The 21,613-nt window shown below is 40.1% G+C and overlaps 1 protein-coding gene across 1 annotated transcript in view; it reads left to right on the top strand.

The window, feature by feature from the left end:
• The first annotated feature begins 779 nt into the window (after window positions 1-779).
• LMAN1 (lectin, mannose binding 1) overlaps window positions 780-21,613 on the top strand; it is a 38,253-nt gene continuing 17,419 nt past the window's right edge. The window contains exons 1-10 of the mRNA XM_034774037.1: window positions 780-1,047; window positions 6,528-6,682; window positions 6,770-6,877; window positions 11,652-11,713; window positions 12,639-12,738; window positions 14,288-14,411; window positions 15,879-15,937; window positions 16,661-16,793; window positions 18,406-18,599; window positions 18,728-18,798. Coding sequence (XP_034629928.1) covers window positions 822-1,047; window positions 6,528-6,682; window positions 6,770-6,877; window positions 11,652-11,713; window positions 12,639-12,738; window positions 14,288-14,411; window positions 15,879-15,937; window positions 16,661-16,793; window positions 18,406-18,599; window positions 18,728-18,798 — 1,232 coding nt within the window. The 5' untranslated portion in view covers window positions 780-821. The remainder of the gene's footprint in view (window positions 1,048-6,527; window positions 6,683-6,769; window positions 6,878-11,651; window positions 11,714-12,638; window positions 12,739-14,287; window positions 14,412-15,878; window positions 15,938-16,660; window positions 16,794-18,405; window positions 18,600-18,727; window positions 18,799-21,613) is intronic.

Here is a 21,613-nt window from a genome sequence, read left to right as displayed (position 1 = left end):
AAGCTGCATTTTCTATCTTTGCTCTTCTTTTCTTTCTCCCTTCTTTTGTATGCGTTTTGTCTTGTTATGGCTCGTAGGTTGCCTTTAACAAAATAGCAGCTGCCCATCTCAACTAACTTTTTCTGTTTTCCCCAGAAAGGACAGTTATTACCATCTTTAATACCACCTAAGAGACCGTCAAACGGGGGGGCACGGAGGTTCCTTCTAAAGCCTCTTTACAGCGAAAGGGAAAGGGCACAAGGGATATTGTTACAAATGAAGCCTCATTTGATGCTGTTCAAAGCCTTTAACTGTTTTTCCTTCTTTTCTGCATCTTTAATGAAAAGTTGAAAGGATTTTTCACGGGGTGTTTGCCATGGAACTGAGCTGGCACCCCCCCCCCCCTTGTTGAACGCTGTGTGATGCTGGACAGCCCACATACTCCATCTAAACTAATAGAACAGGATCTCCTCCCCATGGGGCCCTTCCATGGGACTCCACCTCCCACCTGACCCCGCCCCCTCCATAGGATCCCTTTCCCTCCCTTTGTGGCACCCGCGCTCTCTGCCGCCCGCTCCTGGCCGGGGCGTGGCGGGGGGAAGAAGGGAGCGGGGGGGGGGGGGGGGGGGGGGGGGGGGGGGGGGGGGGGGGGGGGGGGGGGGGCGGGGGGGGGAGTAGGGGGGGGCGGGGACAGGGACGGGGAGGCCCCGCCCCCGAGCGGCGCTGACATGTAGCCACGCGCTCGACTTTGCCCTTTGGCCGGCAGTCCCCGCCCCCTGCCCCCGCAGCCAATCAGGCAGCGCCCTGTTGGCCGTGCCTGACTCCCCGTGGCAGAGTCCAAGATGGCGGTCTCCATGCAGCGGGGATGTCTGGTTGGGGGGAACGTACTTTGGGCCGCGTTGCTTTGCCTGGGCTGCCGCCTGCTGCTCCCCGCCGGGGCCAGCAGCCTGGGGGTCGCGGGAGGGGCCGCTGCCCAGCCGCACCGCCGCTTCGAGTACAAGTACAGCTTCAAGGGGCCGCACCTGGTGCAGGGGGACGGGTCGGTGCCGTTCTGGGTCCACACGGGCAGTAAGTACCCGCCGCTCCGCGCTGGGGCGAGCAGTGACCTATGACCCCCGCAACCCCGGTAGCGACTCCCTCCAGTTGGGGGGCCGCCTGCCTCCTTGGCCCCGCCCCCCGCAGTCCTGGCTCCCTCCGGCTGAGGGGACGCCTGGCCTACCTCGCCCCCCAGTACGGCCCCCTCCGGTCCCGGGGGGCGCCTGGCTCCCTTGGCGGGGCCCTGGGGGGCGCCTGGCTCTATGGGCATGATCCCCGGACTACTGGCCCCGTGAGTGTGGGGATACCGCACACAAACGTACATGCAGCTTGCGGCTCCATAGTCAGGGTTATCCACAGTACCTGAGCTCCTCGCTCCCACCAACAGAGACCCTGGTGCAGAGCGTGGGGGAGGGGGTGTTTCTATAATCATAACCCCTCCCCCCCCCCAAAATCATTCCCCCTGTGCTGTGTCTGGTAGCGTAGCTGACTTTGGGGATCACAGTAAAAGTAGATGTGAAATTCAGGGTGACTATTTAAAAAAAAAGTTTCTCATTGCTGTACAAAGGATGCAGCTCTATGTCATTACAACCAGGTATGTAGTGTAGTTGTAGCCCTGTTGGTCCCAGGATATTAGCGAGACAAGGTGGGTGAGGTAATATTTTTTATTGGCCCAACTTCTGTTGGTGTGAGAGAAGCTTTCAAGCCGCACAGAGATCTTCTTCAGATCTTTGAAAGGTACTCTGAGCATCTCAGCTAAATGCATGGTGGAACAGACTGTGTAGCATATGTAATTAACACACATTTTGAGGGAGCTTAAATTCATAACTACTATGATGCTTGGAATGTATTTCCCTGATCTGAAGAACAACTCTGGTGGCTCAGAAGCTTGTCTCTCTCACCAACAGAAGTTGGGCCAATAAAAGATATTACCTCACCCGCCTTGTCGCTCTGGTAAATATGGTGTCATTTGTGGTAGGGCAAATGTCAAGTCACTCTAAAACAATTTTGTGGGAGAAAGACAGATGCACATGCAGTCAAATTCTTGGAACTAGTCCAGTGACAATATGGCATCTGGTCTGTATAGCTATAAACAAATTAGGGTAGCTGGCAACTTTGGTCAATTCCTTGGCATATGCTTTCATCACATTTATTGCATAAAAGAAACTTGGTGCTGATGGATTATCTTTCCATGATCTCCAAGCACTGTAGTATTGTTAATGAATTAAGCCTCACAATGCACTTTTTAGACAGGCAAGTAGAATCTTGCATCGCAATTGTGGTATAGATAGTTTTGGCCTTTACCTCTCTATCTGTAATTAGATACCTAAATAAGTGGTTTGACTCTTAAAAGGTGTGCTGAAAATGAAGCTACTAGTTCAGGTTCCTCAGCCAGTTATTTTGAATTGACTTGCTCAAGGTCATGCAGTCAGTCAGTAGCAAACCTGATAATAAAGCCAAGTGTAAATAACCACTTGATAACGCTTCCATTTGCTGTTTATCTTCTACAGCAAATGTATGTATATGTTAGCTCTTTGGCTACAAAGCAGGATTGGGAGTTTCAGGTTGTTTTTGGCCTCTTGTATGGATTTGAACAAATCACTTAACCTCTCCGTGCCTTAACTGTAAAATTAGGACAATATGAATCTGAGGGGGATGTTAAGAGGCCTTGTTAATATTCATAAAGCACTCTGAGATTTTTGAATGGCAAGTATATGAATATGAAATGCCATGTTGAAATATGAAAATCATATCTTCATTATGGTTTAAACAAGATAATATAATACACAATAATTTCATTTAAAATCCATGTCCCTCCTTTCAGATATTATGCTTCAGTCTGCACTTTTTATTTTGTTTTTATTAGTAAAATTACTTAATTGTCAAAACAGGTTTACTTACTATGTAACATGAAGCCCTTTCTAGCTTAATGATATCAGGAAAGTGTTCTTTTGTACTGACTGTTCTGTCACTGATACAGAAGCACTTGAAACAAATTGTGGTTACTTTACAAAAGACCCATACTGGGTCAGACCAGTGATCCATGTGGCCCGTATCCTGTCTCTGACAATAGCCGGTACCAGATGCTTCAGAAGGAATGAACAGAACGGGGCATTTTCCAGTGATCCATCCCCTGTTGTCCAGTCCCAGTTTCTGGTAGTTGGAGGTTTAGGGGCACCCAGAGCATGGCATTGCGTCCATGACCATCTTGGCTAATGCCATTCATGCAGCTGTCCTCCTTGAGCTTATCTATTTCTTTTTTGAACTCAGTTCTACTTTTGGCCTTCACGACATCCTGTGGCAACAAGTTCCACAAGTTGTGTATGCTTGTGTGATGGCCTTCCTTTTGTGTGTTTTAAACCTGCTGCCTATTAATTTAATCAGATGACACCTAGTTCTTGTGTTATGTGAAGGAGTAAATAACACTTCCTTATTCATTTTCTCCATATCATTCATGATTTTTTTAGATCTCTATTGTCCCCTGAGTAGTCTTTTTTCCAAATTGAATAGTTTTTTAATCTCTCATCCTGTGGAAGCTGTTCCATCCCCAGTCATTTTCATTGTCCTTTTCTGCATCTTTCTAATTCTAATATATCCTTTTCTGGTTGCTTCTTTTCAAAGAAGCAACCAGAACAGCATGCAGTATTCAAGATGTGGGTTACCCTGGATTTATATAGAGGCATTATATTTCCTGTTTTATTATCTATCCCTTTCCTAATGGCTCCTAACATTCTGTTAGCTTTTTTTTGACTGCTGCTGCATATTGAGCAGATGTTTTCATTGCACTATCCATAGTGACTCCCAAGATCTCTCTTGAGTGGTAACAGCTAATTTAGACCCATAATTTCATGTGTATAGTTGGGATTATATGTTCCAATATATATTATTTTGCACTTTTCGACATTGAACTTCATCTGCTGTTTTGTTGCCCAGTCTCCCAGTTTTGTGAGATCCCTTTGTAACTTCTCATAGTCAGCTTATATGTTCCATTCTATGCATCCGATGAAGTGGGCTATAGCCCACAAAAGCTTAATAAATTTGTCAGTCTCTAAGGTGCCACAAGTACTCCTGTTCTTTTTGAGGAATTTTGTATCTTCTCCAAACTTTGCTTCCTTACTGTTTGTCTTTTTCCAGATCATTTATGAATATATTGATCCTTGGGGGACCCTGATATTGACCTCTCTCCATTCTGAAAATTGACCATTCATTTCTACCCTTTGTTTCTTGTCTTTTAACCAGTTACTGATCAATGAGAGGACCTTCCCTCTTATCTCATGATTGTATACTTTACTTTGGTGTGAGACCTTGTCAAAGGCATTGTGAAAGTCCAGGTACACTATATACACTGGATCACCCTTGTCCATGTGCTTATTGCCACCATCAAATAATTATAATAGATTGGCATAATTTCCCTTTCCAAAATCATGTTGACTCTTCACCCAACAAATTGTGTTCATCTATGCGCCTGATAATTCTGTGGTTTACTATACAGTAGTTTCAACCAGTTTGCCTGGTACAGAGGTTAGGCTTACTGGCCTGTAATTGCCAGGATTGCCTCTGGAGCCTTTTTTTAAAAAGGCTGTTAATTAGCTATCCTGTAGTGATCTGGTACAATGACTGATTTAAGCATTAGGTTACATACCACAGTTAGTAGTTCTGCAATTTCATATTTGAGTTGGTTCAGAACTCTTGGGTGAATACCATCTCATCCTGGTGAGTTATTACTGTATAATTTTATCAATTTGTTTGAAAACCTCCTCTATTGAGACATCAATCTTGAACAGTTTCTCAGAGTTGTCATGTAAAAAGAATGGTTCGAGTATGGGGATCTCACCCATCAAAGAATTAATGTAGCTTTGTCTTCTCAGAGTGCTCCTTTAGCACCTCAATTATCTAGTGGCCCCACTGACTGTTTGGCAGCCTTCCTGCTTCTGGGGTACTTATAGGGTTTTTTACCATTAGTTTTTGTGTCCTTAGCTAGTTGCTCTTCAAATTCTTTCTTGGCTTGCCAGAGTTTGGGCTTCTTTGTATTTTTCTCAGTAGGTCTTGACTTCAATTTTTAAAGGATGTCTTTTGGTCTCTAACCACTTTTTACTCTGCTGTCTAGCCACAGTGGCATCTTTTTGGTCCTCTTACAGGTTGGTTGGTTGTACAGTAGGACCCTCCAACCTAATTGGGACTGGGGCGAGATCGGATAATCTGGAGAATGGGGAAAGTCTGAGGCTGCACTCGCAATCTAGCTACCACAGGAGTGATCGCCTTCTTCTGGACCTGCATGTGCTAGTTCTTTGGTTAATATGGAGAGCTGGATAATGGAGTTTCAGATGAATGAAGTTTTACTGTATACATTTAGTTTGAGTCTCTATTCTGGTGTTTTTAAACAGTCTCCATGCAGTTTGCAGGCATTTCACCCTTGTGAGTGTTCCTTTTAATTTCTGTTCAATTTCTGCTTCCTCATTTTTGTGTAGCTCCCCTTTTTGAAGTTCAGTTCTATTATGGCACTTTCCCCCTGCAAGGATATTAAATTTAATTATTTTATGGTCACTACTACTGAGCAGTTCTGCTGTATTCACCTCCTGGACCAGATCCTTTGTTCCACTTGGGACTAAGGCCATGTTTACACTAGCACTTATGTCGCAAAACTTTTGTCACTGAAGGGTATGACCCCCCCCCCCAAGTGACATACGTTTTGCTAGCATAAGCACTTGTGTGCACAGCGCTTTGTCAGCAGGAGATGCTTTCCCGTCAATATAGACACTGCCGCTCATTGAGATGGGTGTATTACGGCGAGGGGAGAGCTCTCTCCTCTCAGCATAACGTGGCTACATGAGTGCCCTTACAGTGGCACAGCTGTATCAGTACAGTTGTGCCACTGTAAGCTTGCAAATGTAGACATGGCTTTAATCAAGAATTGCCTTTTCTCCTTGTGAGTTCCAGGACAAACTGCTCCAAGAAGCAGTCATTTAATGTGTCTGCAGATTTTTATCTCTGCATCTCTTCCAGTTGGAAATCAAATTGTTTAGTGACATGTAGAAACTATACTTTAACTAAGTAGATAAAAGTTTTGACTTGAAAAGTAGATTTATTGTACACTATTTAGTTAATTTCTACCTGATTTTCAGTGATGGTTTAAAGACTTGACTGTACTTCCAGGAGGCAGAGTGCTGCTCCAACCATTAGCATCTGCTATCCCAGATGAACTTTGAATAAGGCACTGTAAAACATGGCATTCCCTTTAATTACAACATTTTGAATTATGAGATAATAAACAATGAAATGTTAAATTTAAACATGTTACTACTTTAATTGCCCCTTAACTGTTCAAATGTTAGGTTCTTAAAACTACAATCCGAAAACAGTTGGCTCTTCAATTAGAGGGACCATCTATCTGCAAAATTATAAGGTAAACTGTGCTTAGCAAATCCAGTATTTGCCTTATAATTGCAGGATGTGCTCTTCATGTTCTGTCATATGTTCACTGTTGATTTTTTTTTTCTTTTTTTCTTTTTCAGATGCCATACCTAGTGCAGATCAGATTCGAATAACTCCATCTTTAAAAAGCCAGAGAGGATCAGTGTGGACAAAAACCAAGTCTATATTTGAATACTGGGAGGTTGAGGTGACATTTCGAGTGACAGGGAGAGGCCGGATTGGAGCTGATGGACTAGTAAATGAACTTGATTTAATTTTGAAAACAAATTTATTTTATAAATGTAGATCTTAATTTATGACTTTTTTAAATTTCTGTGCACAGGCAATCTGGTTTACTGAAGGTCAAGGCTTAGAAGGTCCGGTTTTTGGGGCAGCTGATACTTGGAATGGTGTTGGCATTTTCTTTGACTCTTTTGACAATGATGGAAAGGTTAGTTGGAAGCAAACTCTTATAATAAAGGTTCCAGAATGGTTTCACTTTTACCTTTGTGTTCACACTTGCTTATACTTTTTGTGAAAAATTAGCTGTTTTATATCAGGGGTTTTGGGCTTTCAGCTAGATGCAGGTTTTTTAAAAAAGAGAAAATGAAGCTTACAACTTTTCTGTTATGCAGTTTCCTAAAAGACTCCTTTTTGACCAGGCTATGTTTATTTAAAAAAACAAACAAACAAAAAGCTGAAGCTTGAAAGATTAACCTTGCTGTAATTGAGGATCAGTGAGGACCAGTTCCTTTGCTAGATTTGAAGGGAAAATGGTTTTGATAGTTATACATGTTGAAACCCCTTGTACTTTTATTAAGTCTAAAATGTTTATGCATTAGGAGAGGGATACTGGCATATGTATGCAGATCAGGAAATGCACGTTTTTGAAGCTTCTTCATTTTTGATTCTTCTGCATCCAACTGCCCTGTGCTCTACCTACCGTATATACTCGTTCATTAGCCCGTTTGTTTATAAGCCAACCCCCCAAGGTGGTTAGGTAAAAATAGCAAAAACTGTATGACCCTTTCATAAGTCGACCCTATATTTCAGGGGTTGGCATACTTTGCCTTCTGGCCTGTCAGGGTAAGCCGCTAGCGGGTCGGGACATTTTGTTTACTTGGAGCGTCTGCAGGCATGGAACCCCTCAGCTCCCTATGGCCCCGGTTCGCCATTCCCAGCCAATGGGAGCTGCGGGAAGTGGCGCAGGCAGTTTTAGTTCTGTCCTCCCTAGCTGGAGGAATGGGTAGTGAGGTGTTATCTAAATTCCTTGTCCCTGTCTACTCTTCGATATATTTCCACTATCTGGAAAGTGGTTTCTTAACTCCTAAGTGCTTACTACTTTTATAGGCACTGTTATGGTACTACCAAGAAGTATACCTGTGCCCCTGGTATTTTCTGGGTTTCAAAAAAAAAAGGTAACAGTGGGGAACTAAATGTGTATAAAAATTATATTGGGGCAAGGGCCTCATTAAGGTTGAATAGTTAAAATGAGTAATGGAATACAGTAATTAATGTTCCAACAGCAATGTTAACTTTGCGTGTGCATCCCTGTGTTTTTTCTTATCTAAATATTAAGGCATTTTTGACATCCTAAAATATACAGAATTTGCAGTGTGACAGAGTTGCTTTAGGGATCCAAACTTTTGTATCATTTGTTGACGATGTTTTGTAATAATGTCAAACTATGTGAACTTAATTCATTTTTTTTTTTGGTAATTCTAATAAGAAGGTCATTCTTATGGATTCTGATAGTCAAACTTTACACAGTAGACAGACTAGAATAAATTCTTCAATTTTGAAGTACTGTCAGAACTATCTTTACATATGTTAACCACACCTATTAATACAAAGCACAGAAGCCTAAAGACATAGGTGAGATTTTATGTTGTACCTCTAAAGGGTATAGCACAGAACTCACAGCCCGGGGACAAGGGGTAAGGGTGCCTTTAAGTCACCATTATGTTCCCCCAGTTTTGGGAAGGTCTAGGAATCAGAGTGGACCCTGGCATCTAATTGGATAATCCTGAAGGACTGAGTTGTGGCATCCTGTCACTGCTTATAGGCAGCAGTGCTGCTCAGAATCGCCACAGCATTATGTCTCGGAATGTATTCTACACTGAGGTTTTTGAGAGGGTCCTCAAAAGACAACCTGTGGCTGTCTTTCTCAGTTCCTGTGCCAGATGAGTCTTCTCTCTGGCTGGATGGAAGTCTATTTGATTGTCTTTACATAGCTTTGGCCCCTTAACTCCTGCATATGTGGAGTGGAGCTGAGGTAGGAATCGAACCAACCCAAAGTCTCATGAATTATGCCCTCAAAATCATGAAATTTGATTTAAAAATCACAAGGTTTTTAAAAATTCTCTGTCTCGGTCTTCTGCTTTTTGAGCCTTAAGTTTCACTTGTGTCTGTTTTCCATATTTTCGCTGCAACCATGGCAAGAATCTTTTTCTTTTCTTTTCTTTTTTTTTAAATGACAACTAAGATACTCATGATTTCAGGAGCTGGAGTTTTTGGAAAAAACACCAAATATCACAAGACTTGGGATAATATTGATACCCCATCATCTGATGTTAAGATCTTTTTAAGGAGGAAAAACTGTCTTTTTATACTCTTTGATTTTGATTTCTTTAGCTCTTTTCAAGGCGTTATATCTCCTTTCACTATTTGTCTACGTCTTATTTTCAGACATGACCTTTTACAGAAATCAGCTTGCTAGTTAACAATTAACGCAGAATGCTTCAAGTTAGGAGCTCGTGTAATCTCTTCTAAAATACTATCTTAATTGACTGTGCATTGTAATTTGTAAACGTAGTCTGAAGTATGTGCAAATATTTAAAAAACTCATTAGTTTCAGTTGAATAGTGCCACTTTTAAACTTAATGAACAGTTAAATGGTGCTAATAAAGTACTTTAACTTGACTACACTGCACACCTTACAACAGCCCAGCTGCGGCGCTGCAGCCACGCCGTTGTAAGGTGTGCTCTGTAGCTGCTCTCTCTTGCTGGGAGAGAGCTTTCCCAGTGACAAAAATAAAACCACCCCGAATGAGGGGCAGTAGCTTAGTTGAAGGGAGAGCGGTTTACGACCACGAAGTGCTGTCCACACCAGTGGCTTTCCTCGTTAAAACTTTTGTTGTTCAGGGGTATGTTTTCTTTCACACCCCTGAGCAACAAAAGTTTTAATGACAAAAGTGCAGTGTAGACATGGCTTAACTCCAGATAAACACTGACATAAGTGAATATGGTTGTATAATTAACCTACAAGATTAACTCCTAGCCATAGAAAAGCAGAAATATTTTTTTTTTGTTTGTGTTTTTTGGGGTGGAGGGGGGTTTAGTATAATTCCCTATAGTCCTCACACACTAGGTATTTTTTTGTATTTTGTCATACTGCAGGGACACAGTCAAATAGTTTAGGGTCTGTAGTCAGAATTTATTTTAAAAGATTGCTTAAAAAGCAAAAACGCTGGAGGCTTTAATATGGAGGAATTCCGAAATACAATTCAAGAACAATGGGAAAGTGAACTCCAAATTTATATTTCTATTTTAGATTTCTTTCCCTCTTTCTAAGGACTTTTCTTTAGAGAATGTAAAGAATTATATAGAATTCTAGTGGAATAATATGTACTTTGAGGAAAGGGAAAGAATTTTTTTCACCTTTTTAGGGGTCTCCCAAACTCCATGTTTTCTGCATAACTAATTCATCTTCTCAACCCTTGGAGGCTTTCAGTTAGTATGGTGTTGTAAATCTGCTCTTCTTATATCTTTAGTTTCTTCCAAGCTTCTAACAACTTAAACCAACACTTTCAAATATACCTGTCTCTTATATGTGTAGTCTATTAGAAATTATTTGTGTTTTTTCTTATGAATGTATTGAAGTCAACATAGATTGTTAGATTCCAAGACCAGAAGAGACCATTATGATAATCTAGTCCGACCTCCTGTATAACACAGGCCATAGAACTTCCCCCAAATAATTTCTACAGCACATCTTTTAGAAAAACACCCCATCTTAATTGAAAAATTGTCAGTGATAGAGAATCCCCCACTACCTTTGGTAAATTGTTCCAATAGTTAATTGTTCTCACGATTAAAAATTTGTCTTATTTCCAGTCTGAATTTGTCTAGCCTCAACTTCCAGACATTGGATTGAATTATGCCTTTCTCTGCTAGATTGAAGAGCCCATTATTAAATATTTGTCCTCCATGTAGATAATTACAGATTGTAATCAAGTCACCCCTTAAAATTCTCTGTGTTAAACTAAATAGATTGAGCTCCTGGAGTCTTATCATTATAAGGCATGTTTTCTAATCCTTTAACCATTTCCATGGCTCTTCTCTGAACCCTATCCAATTTATCAACATCCTTCTTGAATTGTGGACACCAGAACTGGGTACAGTATTCCAGCAGTGGTCACACCAGTGCCAAATTCAGAGGTAAAATAACCTCTCTACTCCTTCTCGAGATTCCCCTCTTTATGCATCCCAGGATCGTATTGGCACTTTTGGCCGCGGCCTAACACTGGGAGCTCATGTTCAGCAGTTTATCCAGCACCCCAAATCTTTTTTTAGTTATTGCTTCCCAGGATAGAGTTCCCCATCATGTAATTATGGCCTACGCTTTGTTACTAGATGTATATATTTACATTTAGCCATGTTAAAACACACATTGTTTGTTTGCTTGTGCTTGGATGCTTGTCATCTGAACTTGCTACTTGAAAAATGTCTAACTTAGCAGCTTTTGTTTAACATCCTCCAAAGATACTAGTGGAATAGAAGGTCAGTCCTTCACCTACTACTCCTGTTATAGTGTTTAGGCGTGAAATGCTGCATCTTTATTGGATTTGATCATCTTTCAACTAATACCTTCAGTTTTTATTTTTAAATTATCAAATTACAAGAATAAATAGTAAATATGAAAATAGTATGTCCATAACTGAACTCCCATACTTTTTTTCCACCCACAGATCTTTTATAGAACAAAAGCAGGTTGCTGTTCTTTGTGTTGATTGACACAGTGCTATTTCATCAAACTATTTAGTTTTCCTACTCCCCTCCCACCAAAGCTGCATCGGAGTTAAGACTTTGGCTGTCTCTATAGCCTACTACCATGCTGTTGGGAAGGCTGTTAACGATATTGTATATTGAATCTGTTTCTAATTTGTAAAATTACTTCATTTTAAATTTTTAAACCCTGTTTGTTCATATGGTTTGTCTTTCAGAAAAACAATCCATCAATAATTGTTGTAGGCAACAATGGAAAACTCCTTTATGACCATCAGAAGTAAGTCTATTAATTTTATTTGGATGTGATAGACCTGTGGTATTGATTGCTGAAATGTTTGGAGGCTTTTTAAATAAGGTTGGAGACACTTAATTTTTATTGGTAAGAGAATGTCAAATAGTTTTTGTTGTGTTCCATGTAGGTGCACATGCCAGACACTGTGTGTATGTGTTATAATATAACTGCATTGATTGAAATTACCTAGAAGCATACACTTTTCCTACAGATTGTCGTCTTCCATGGGGGTTTGAATTTGAGTAGAACTATAAAATGCTTTTTTTGTTGGAGAACCAGTATAATTTAATAGCTTTGATTTTTTTTTTTTTTTAAACTGTTGTGAATTTAGCAGAAGCTGCACAGGAGTGCCAGTTTTTTTTAAAAAATAGCCTGGTGAATGTAGTGATAATATAATACCAAATGTACCGGGACAAGGTGGCTCAGATTAACTGGTGAGGTACAGAATTTTTCACCTGTAGATCACTCATTCAGATATGCCCCAAATTCTCAGTGATCACAAGTAGCTACCAGTTGACAACTGACATACCTCTGTGAAATGAATTGGTGGTCTCATTCATATTCCTGATGGACAAATGTCTACATCTCATTTGACACCCTTGTTAGCTGTCTGCATAGAGAGTCTCCGGGAGGTGATCCCTCTGGGTCAGTACTGAAGCACGTTGGAAAGGTAGCATTGGGAGGCTTATACTGCGTCTGCCCATGCTTGTGTCCTGTGCTAAAGGACTTCACTTCCAGTGCTGTCAATCCTAAACCTTTTGAAAATGCAAAACTTAATTTAACTGTCCAGAGGGCTTTTGTTCTTGCTTGACATTTGTAATCCACTAAAATAATGAAATTTTCATGCCTTTTTTTCTAGCTAGTACATAGTAAAGATGTAGTTCTGTAAGCAGATTCTCTTCTTTCATAGTGATGGTTCCACACAAGCACTGGCATCTTGTCAGAGAGATTTTCGTAACAAGCCCTATCCTGTCCGAGCAAAGATTACATATTACCAAAAAACACTAACTGTAAGTACTCTGGTAGTCTTGAGATAACACAGTACATTATTCAACTTCTGGAGCTTTTAAGTATGAAATTTTCTTGAACTCTTTTATTTAAAAAAAAAGCCAAGTGAACTAAAACTTATGAAAATGAGGGACTGATAGAAATCAGATAAAAGTATAGTGTCGACAGCCACTTTGCAAGCTTCCCTAACTTTGCTGTGCACCTTCAACATTCTTGCTTCTACATTCCAAGGCTGCTTTTGGCAGGTATGTCCAGTTTTGTGGTGTTTTTATGATGTAAGGAAATGTCCAAGAAATTTTTTTAAGTTTGTGGTGGAATGAACCCACTCCAGATGGAGAAATGGCACTAGGATGAGGCAGTTTGAAATAAATATTTGTTCTATTTTTAACCTTAATTCTGGGCTTCCATAAAATGTGCCCAATTACCAAGTTCCAGAGTAGTTGCATGAGCTAATTAATATGTTCAAGTCTTTTGCTTTGGGATAAAAGTAGTAAAAGATGTCCTCCAAAAGGCAAACACCAGGAAGCCTTAGAAAAGATGCATCTTTCCTGGAGCCCTTAACTGAGTGGGCCCTGACGCTCTTGCCAGTACTTTAGATCTCAGTGTTGTTAGCCCAAGCAACTCGGTGCATTTTGTGGTGAAGGAGGCCGTCTCTAAGCTAACATCCAAATCCTTGGCTATCCATTGAAGCCAACCCTTTGAGTGGCACCAAAAAGCATACAGGAAATTACTACATTTGTCAGAACTTGTGTAATACTCTTGCATGCTGGATAGAACTACTTGTATTACCCCAGTGATGCTTAGACCGAGGCTCAGGAGTGCAAGTGACTCTTTAATGCGTCTCGTGGCTCTTTGCAGCATGATATTAAAACACTGTGTGATTTGGTTAATAATTTAGAATAGTTAATAATCAGGATGCTTTTACTATGATATTACCCAATTGTAGTTGATAAAATAATAATACTTGGTCAGTATTATATGTTATTGCTGTGAGAATAACATATAAATTAACATATATAATTTCCCCTGTCATACTGTTTTTAAATATGAGTATATAGTACTATGGTAAATGAAGCCATGAATTCTGCCTATTGTGGCTCTTTAGGGTAACGTTGATCACTAATTTGGCTCCTGAACCACTGACCTCTGAATATCACTGAACTGGGGAGCTACCTTTGAATTAGAATTTTAGGGTTTTTTTCTTCCATTGCTACACTTTGGAAAATGAAGTTCTAACTGCTTTCTTTCACTGTTGGTGTCCTTTGGGGTATAAAAGATCTGTATTTCATACCCTGTATGTCTAATGTATAATGTATAATCTTATAGATTTATAAAATAAAGAAATAATGCATTTGCTGCATACTCCTTAACTAGAACTTTAATAGCTAAAATTATGAGGGGTTTTACTAACTCCTTATTTCTAGAGCCTCTTTCTAACTTACCTAATGCACTTTTTACTTTGCTTTATGCAAGTTCTGTACTAATTAAACTGGCATGTTTTAAGCATCAAATTCAAATTTGTAGGTGTAATCTAGGTGTCTTTCTTTCTAGGTAATGATTAACAATGGCTTTACTCCAGATAAAGAAGACTATGAATTTTGTGGTAAAGTGGAAAATATGGTACTACCATCGCAAGGGTACTTTGGAATATCCGCAGCAACAGGGGGACTTGCAGGTAATATTTTTCACTGTATTTAAGTTTGAGGTCCATGTTGATGAGCTGTGATGTATAGGGCTTCAGTAAATCATTACTTGGCAACTGACATTTTAAGATAGAATGAGGCTAATTGTAAATGATGGGATGCCGAAGGGGGTTGGTATGGAATGATGGTGATTAGCTGATAGTAAGAGTCTAGGCTGTGCTGGCCATGATAGCTGTTTGGCCTGTGTGAAATGACTTGCTGATCACTCTCTAGTGTCTATTAAACAACTAGCCAAGCTGCAAAGCTATCACCCTAATTAGCAGTACTTGGAACCCTTGTTGGTGATCCACTGTCCCTACAGATAAGGACGGCATATTAGCAGGATAGTCTAAAAAAGCATGCGCAACTGCTGTCTGTGCTGCACCTGTTTTATGGATGTGAATATCAAGAAGCCAACACTGCCCAATGCCTGAATTAATTGGTCCTTGTGTAAGGATCAGTTCTGGGTTTGTGTGAGTAATGGAATGAATGTTGTCAACCAGTGGATGGCACAGTTACTATTTCAGTCTTCCTTTACTGTGGTTTCTGGCCCCATAATATAGATACAGTGGTCTTGACCTCCCCCCAAACCACCTTTTATACTTTGGCCTATTTGTGGCTAGACCAGAGACTCCTTTAACTGCATGGAGAAGGACACCACCCTGTGCACCTGCTCTGCCTGTGCCACCTCCACTCCTTGCTCCCTGTGCAGTCCCACTGCCCACTTTCTGCATCTGGGTGAATTTTAGAGGACTTCAGTCTCCAACAGTATTAATTGAACACCATTCATGAGTACTAAGCTCACTGGGGGGGGAGGGGGGGGAATCTTGAGGGGATATATGAAAGGAATTGTTGAAAAGATAAACTTTTTAAAAACAAACACCATCGAATTGTTTAGGTTTGAGATCTGCAACTTGGCAGTTTCATTCCCAAATAAAACAAAGGCGTATTAGAACATTTTACAGCCAGACTGACTGTACTTCTCAAATTCTTTCTCTGTGTGTGTGTGTGTGTGTGTGTGTGTGTGTGTGTATATATGTGTGTGTGTGTGTGTATATATATATATATATATACATACGATATATATACAATTAAAAAAAATTGTTTTTGTGGGGTTGGGGTGGGCAGGCAGGGGACAGATGGGTGGAAGGGAAATTATCTAATACACTAGTTAGTATGTCCTTGTAACTTTTTAAAGTACTATATAGAAGACTTTTCTCACTTCTTCTGTCTTTGGTATGCCATTCATCTGGGCTACAAATCCAAGTGACCAACTAATGAGAACTGAGAGAGCATACCACAAAACCACAACAGTCAAAAGAAGGCTAGAATTTTATTGTAGTAAATCAGAAACTTCCATAATAAATTAGAATATGTTAGAAAAAATATTTCATAACTAATAGTGGTAATTTAAATACTAGTATATTTAGACTAATTTGATGTATTTGCTTTTTATTCAGATGACCACGATGTACTGTCTTTCCTAACTTTCCAGTTGACTGAGCCTGGGAAAGAAGCAGTAAGCATCTTTATGCATTAGAATATATTAATTTTACAGATATGCATATGTTCAGCATGTGGCTGGGAGTCCATTAAAATGTCAGCATTGAAGCACCTTATTTCATGTTTTTCTTTTCTGTTTCAAAATGTTGATGTGGGTATACAGTCTACTATCTTGGGAAAATGAGACTAATACAATAAAATGTCTGAATAGTAAAATGTGGAAAAATCTTAAACTAGACACTTTGAAAGGGCACTGAATTAAATTGAATAGTTTTAAAAACAAAATATACTTGTTTTGTCATATTTATATTAATAGTGAAATTTTAAAAAAATTACTTTTCACTATTTCTCTTTCCTGGAAAAATGCTTGGCCAGTTTGACTTTCTACTTCGCATGGCTCTTGTTTAGTAATGTAATATTTGTTCACAATGTCTGTCTACCTCTCACAGTAGAAAGTTCTGATGTTTCTAACTGCAAAAAAATTCCCACAAATTAAAAATGGTAGGAATCACAATAGGGATGTATAGTGTCTTATAATATCAACTTTACACTCTGAAGTATGTGTTTCCATAAGTGTAGATCTTATAGCAAGTAGCATGAGTGTTGAAGCATGTTTGTTTGCCTCAGAATGTGAACAAATCTTGACAAGAGAGCCCCTGGGAGATAAGATTTGTTGGAAAGAGGACTGAAAATGTTGAGGATTTCTAGTAATACCTTGTTTTTAAAAATTGCTTTAAAGCCTATTCCAGATGCAGAAATTCCCGAGACGGATAAAGAGAAATATCAAGAAGAGTTTGAGCATTTTCAACAAGAACTGGATAAAAAGAAGGAAGAATTTCAGAAGGATCATCCTGACATGCAAGGGCAGCCAGGCAAGTTAAATAAACAAATTATTAATTGTCAGGGAAAACACATTATTAAACCTGAAGATGATGATGATATCCATGCTCACGATTACATTAGCTGTGCCAGTGTATTTAGAACTGGGGCCCAGTCCCATAAATCCTGAACTCCCCCAACTCCCTTATGTCAATTATTTTATCCAGAAGTTCTTTGGACTTCTCTATGCCAAGGGATTGCTGAAATATTAACAGACATGTATGGTGTTCCTTTGTAACTGAAGGAGTGAATAGAAGTCTGTGTGCCTGTAGGGTGATGGGTGGACAGGTGGTTTTCTAATGGGCCAGGGGAAAAGTTTGACAGTTTCTTGAAAATTTATTGAGAAAACTAATCTCTTCTGCTGATCTGAAAGTAAGGAGCCAGGCAAATGTTTTCTGTGGATCTTCTTTCTGTCTGTGATGTGTTGGTTGTTAAGGCCCTAATTCAACAGTCCATCCCTATTCACTAAAGCCTTTGAACATATGTTTAACTTCAAGCAGATATTTGAGTCCCATTAATTTCAACTCTGCAGAAATAACTAGCATTGAAATATTAAAAATACCAGTAACTCATGTTAACTCAGGGTTAGATTTGAAAGTTATGGCCTAAGTCTATTGTATACCATACCTCTAACAAATAGGACTACCAAATTATTAACATCATGGTATTTAAAATATAAGTACCTAACAGTAGGCTCCTAAACCCATATTTAGGATCTTACACCTATAGCTCCCAGTGACTTAAATGAGATTTGTGAGTGAGCTGATCATAAATTCAGGTCATTTATATTTAGATACCTAAATATGGATTTAGGGTCCCAGTTTAGAAAATTTTAGCTATGCCAGGTCTGCTGCTAGGATCATCTGTTCTGTCCAGTCATATGACCACCCTGCCCCCCACTTTGCATTCCTCCACTGACTCCCCCTTGCCCACTGTATCAAGCTTAAGCTTCTTGTCTTCACTTTATAACCCTCTACCATTTTAGCTCCACCTTGCCTTTCAAATCAGATTTTTTTTTTTTATTGCACAGTTGATTTCAGCTTTTACTTCGCTACTGAATGCTAGTTTTGATTGACTGCTTTTCTCCCATTCCCACATTGCTTGAGAAGAACTCCTGTCAAAATTTGGAAAGAGACCTCTTTATCTCAAAATTCTCCTTAAAATGTACTTTTACGATTATTCCTTCAAATCGCTCCTGATTGACAATGGTTAGGCTGGTGACTACTGAGACCACTATGACTACTAATTTACGCAAACATGTCTGTCCATATTATTACCTTGTCTTTCTTGCACATTGTCTGAATCGCAGCTTGAGCTTTCTGAAGCAGGGACTGTCTTTGGTTGGGGTTTTTTGTGTGTGTTTTTTTGTTTGTTTGTTTGTTTTTTTGTTTTTTTACTGTGACTAATACAAAAGGGGCTCTAATCCTAGGCTGGGGTTTTGAGGTGCTGCAGGTATTAATATAAATACAAAAATGAGTGTGCTCATACCCTCTTGGTGTTTTTGGGGGCTGAGGTGAAATAAAACTCTATGGCATATGAACATGCATGCACATATTTGACTATCTGAAAATGGAGAACTATAATAAGTCATTTATTTTTTGTTAGCGGATGATTTCTATGAAACTGTAAGTGATCGTGAATTGAGACAAATCTTTGAAGGGCAGAATCGAATTCATCTTGAAATCAAGCAACTTAATAGGCAGTTGGACATGATTCTCGATGAGCAGAGGAGGTACGTCTCTGCAATAACAGAAGAGATTACCAAAAGAGGAGCTGGTATTCCAGGCCAACAAGGACAGGTGAACTCAAAATGTGTATCATTGTTAATATGTTGACATGAATTCAAACATGTAATCAGTTTACTTCTTTTCTACATGCATAGCTCTGTACTCTGGCATTGACCATTTTTGGGGTGTTGTTTTTTCAGGTCTCCCAACAAGAGCTTGACACTATTGTGAAAACTCAAGAGGAGGTCCTCAGACAAGTGAATGAAATGAGGTAAGTGTGTGTCCTTAGTGTCTTGTTGAAGACCTGATTCAAATTTCTCTTACACTGGTTTTACAAGGGTCTAACTCAATTTTTTCTTCATTGTAATTCTTCCTGATTTAAACTAGTATAGGTCAGGTCAAACTGAAATCTGAAAAATGTGTACATGAGTGTAGAGGGAACTTCATGTACAGACAGTAGTTAAGTGAGCCTCTTTACGTTTCTCTTACATAGGTAAATGAAGGATTAAGATTTCAGATGTTATTCTGACAATACGAGGTTAAAGGGACATCATCAGCTGGCAGGCTAGTCAATTTTTTAAGAGGTTTCAGGTTACTGTGCTTGCCTTTGAGTCCAGATGTCAATTTTTCTGTTTTTACAATCTTATTTTCCTGTTTTTTTTGTTCTTAAAAGAGAAAACTTCTTTCCTGTTTCATTGTGGAAAAGGAGCCACACAAATTGGGAAACTGACTGTGGAGGGGAAACAGTGAAAGTGACTTTTGAGGAGCGTTGTAGTAAATATTTTCATAGCATTTGTGCTTCCCAGGCAAATTATCTTGGCCATAGCAAGATCCTTTGTGGACCTATGGAATCGTCTCATTTCCTTGATTATACCAAGCTCTTCTTCCCTGCATATAAAATGCACACAGTAAACAAACTGAAAGACATTATCTTTTCTCTAATCTTTTTGTCACCACCTAAAGTGACTGTTTGTACCATAATAGCTTAAAATCCAAACTAATTTTGTTTAGTGAAAAGTAGGCAACTTTTTAATTTGGCTGATATTTCTCAATCTTGTAGCCTCTTGAATTTGGCTCTGGACATTGTAAAAATAGATTTTTTTTGTTCACACTATTAATATTGTATCACTTTTGATTACTGCTCTCCCCATGACATAACACTATCTATATGGGGGATTAGGTTGATATAACTCAGGGGTCCCCAGCGCAGTGCCTGTGGGGACCATGACGCCTGCCAGGGCGTCTAAGTGCACCCGGGTACTGGCCAGCGGACGAGCATCCACCGAAATGCCACCAGGAAGCAGTCATCCAGAGGCGTCGCTGGCAAAATGCTGCCAATTTTCGGCGGCAACGCCTCTGAATGAGGCTGCTTGTCGGCAGCATTTCAGCGGCGACGCCCATTGACGTTGCCACTTGTCAGCGGCATTCTGGTGGCATTTCGGCGGATGCTCGTCCGCCACCACGATCCTCCATAGATGAAAAAGGTTGGGGACCACTGGTATAACTACATCGCTCATGGATGTGGATTTTTCATGAGCAACATAGAGGTGTATAGTGTCAACCAGATCTTAGGAACAAACAGTCAGGGACACACGTGCTCTATCATGGCTACTCGCCATTGATGGATTTATCCTTCCTGAGCTTATCTAATCCTTTTTTGAACTCGGGTTTGTACCTAATCATGAGAAGATATTGTTAGCAATGTAACTATCTCAGAAGACCGTAACATTAGTGCAGTGACTTTCAACTTATGGTCTGTGGACCCCTAGGGGTATGCAGACTGTTTGATTTCCAAAGGGGTCCACACCTGTATTTGAAATTTGTTAGGGGCCCACAAATGAAAAAAGGTTGAAAACCACTGCATTAGTGAATTCTGGCTTCTGAAAAAAGCGTTTTCTGCCAGCCATAGGTGTTTTTCATGCCAGGAGCAAACATGTGAAATTAAATATTTCCAGTATATGTGTTTAGTGTCAAACAAGTTATGTTAAAGAAGTTAGCTTTCCAGGGACATTGACTAACACTGTTCAAAAGTTCATACATTTTAATATTTTTTGTATGTTCAGAAGTTACCATTCAGATAAGTGTGTTTTCTTCATTATGTACATCAAAAATTATTATGATTAAATTAGTTGGCCTTGTCCCTCTAAGTGTATCTAATCTTTATTGCTCTGTTTTTCCATTCCTCTTGCTTAAAGATATCTAGCTGTATGTTATACCTACAAACTTTATTAGTTGGGGATTGGTCCTGCTTTGAGCAAGGGGTTGGACTAGATGACCTCCTGAGATCCTTTCCAACCCTGATATTCTATGATTCTAACTTCATGCTCTTTTTTGCCATCTAACTTCATTTGATCACTTGTTTTGAGTGAAGCAGCTTTGCTTGAATTACTTCTTGTGTGTGTGTGAGAAACACGTTTTAGATAAAGTGAAGAAGCATAGCTCCTTACCACAATGGTAGTTGAGATGATCCCTTTCCTAGTCACTGATGTCTAAATGGCTCCACCTTGATCTGTAGCCTGTCTTTTAGTTTGCATCCCACAGAAATATTTTTTTATAGTTGTTTGCATTTTTAGTCACATAGACTACTCAAATCTCTGTAAGTCGTGTATCGTTGTCCTTTGTTGTTTGGACACTCCCCAAACCTCTGTATTTAAAAACAAATATTTAGTATCCTAGTGAGGGCCCAATCCTGCTCCTGCTGAAGTCAGTTTCCCATTGACTTCAGTGGAATGAGAGTTCAGGGACCAGACTTGAAAAAGTACTGAGTGCACTGTTCCCTCTTTTTCCATCCATGTGCAGAATGAATTTTGTTATATGCACCAATATGGAGGTGATGTGTGGCAGGGGTGGGGCGAGAGGTTTGGCGTGTGGGAGGGGGCTCAGGGCTGGGGCAGACGGTTGGGGTATGGGGGGGTGAGGGCTCTGGCTGGAGGTGCGGGCTCTAGGGTGGGGCCGGGGATGAGGGGTTTGAGGTATGGGCCCCAGGGCTGCGGCAGGGAGAGAGGACTCCCCCCGGCCCTCTCCCTGCTGCAGCAGTCCTGGACCAGGGCCATGGGGGAGGCACCCCAAACTTCCCCTATTCTCCC

Source organism: Trachemys scripta, chromosome 6 (assembly GCF_013100865.1).
Source record: "Trachemys scripta elegans isolate TJP31775 chromosome 6, CAS_Tse_1.0, whole genome shotgun sequence".
NCBI lineage: Eukaryota > Metazoa > Chordata > Testudines > Emydidae > Trachemys > Trachemys scripta.
This window is presented reverse-complemented; position numbering and strand designations above follow the sequence as displayed.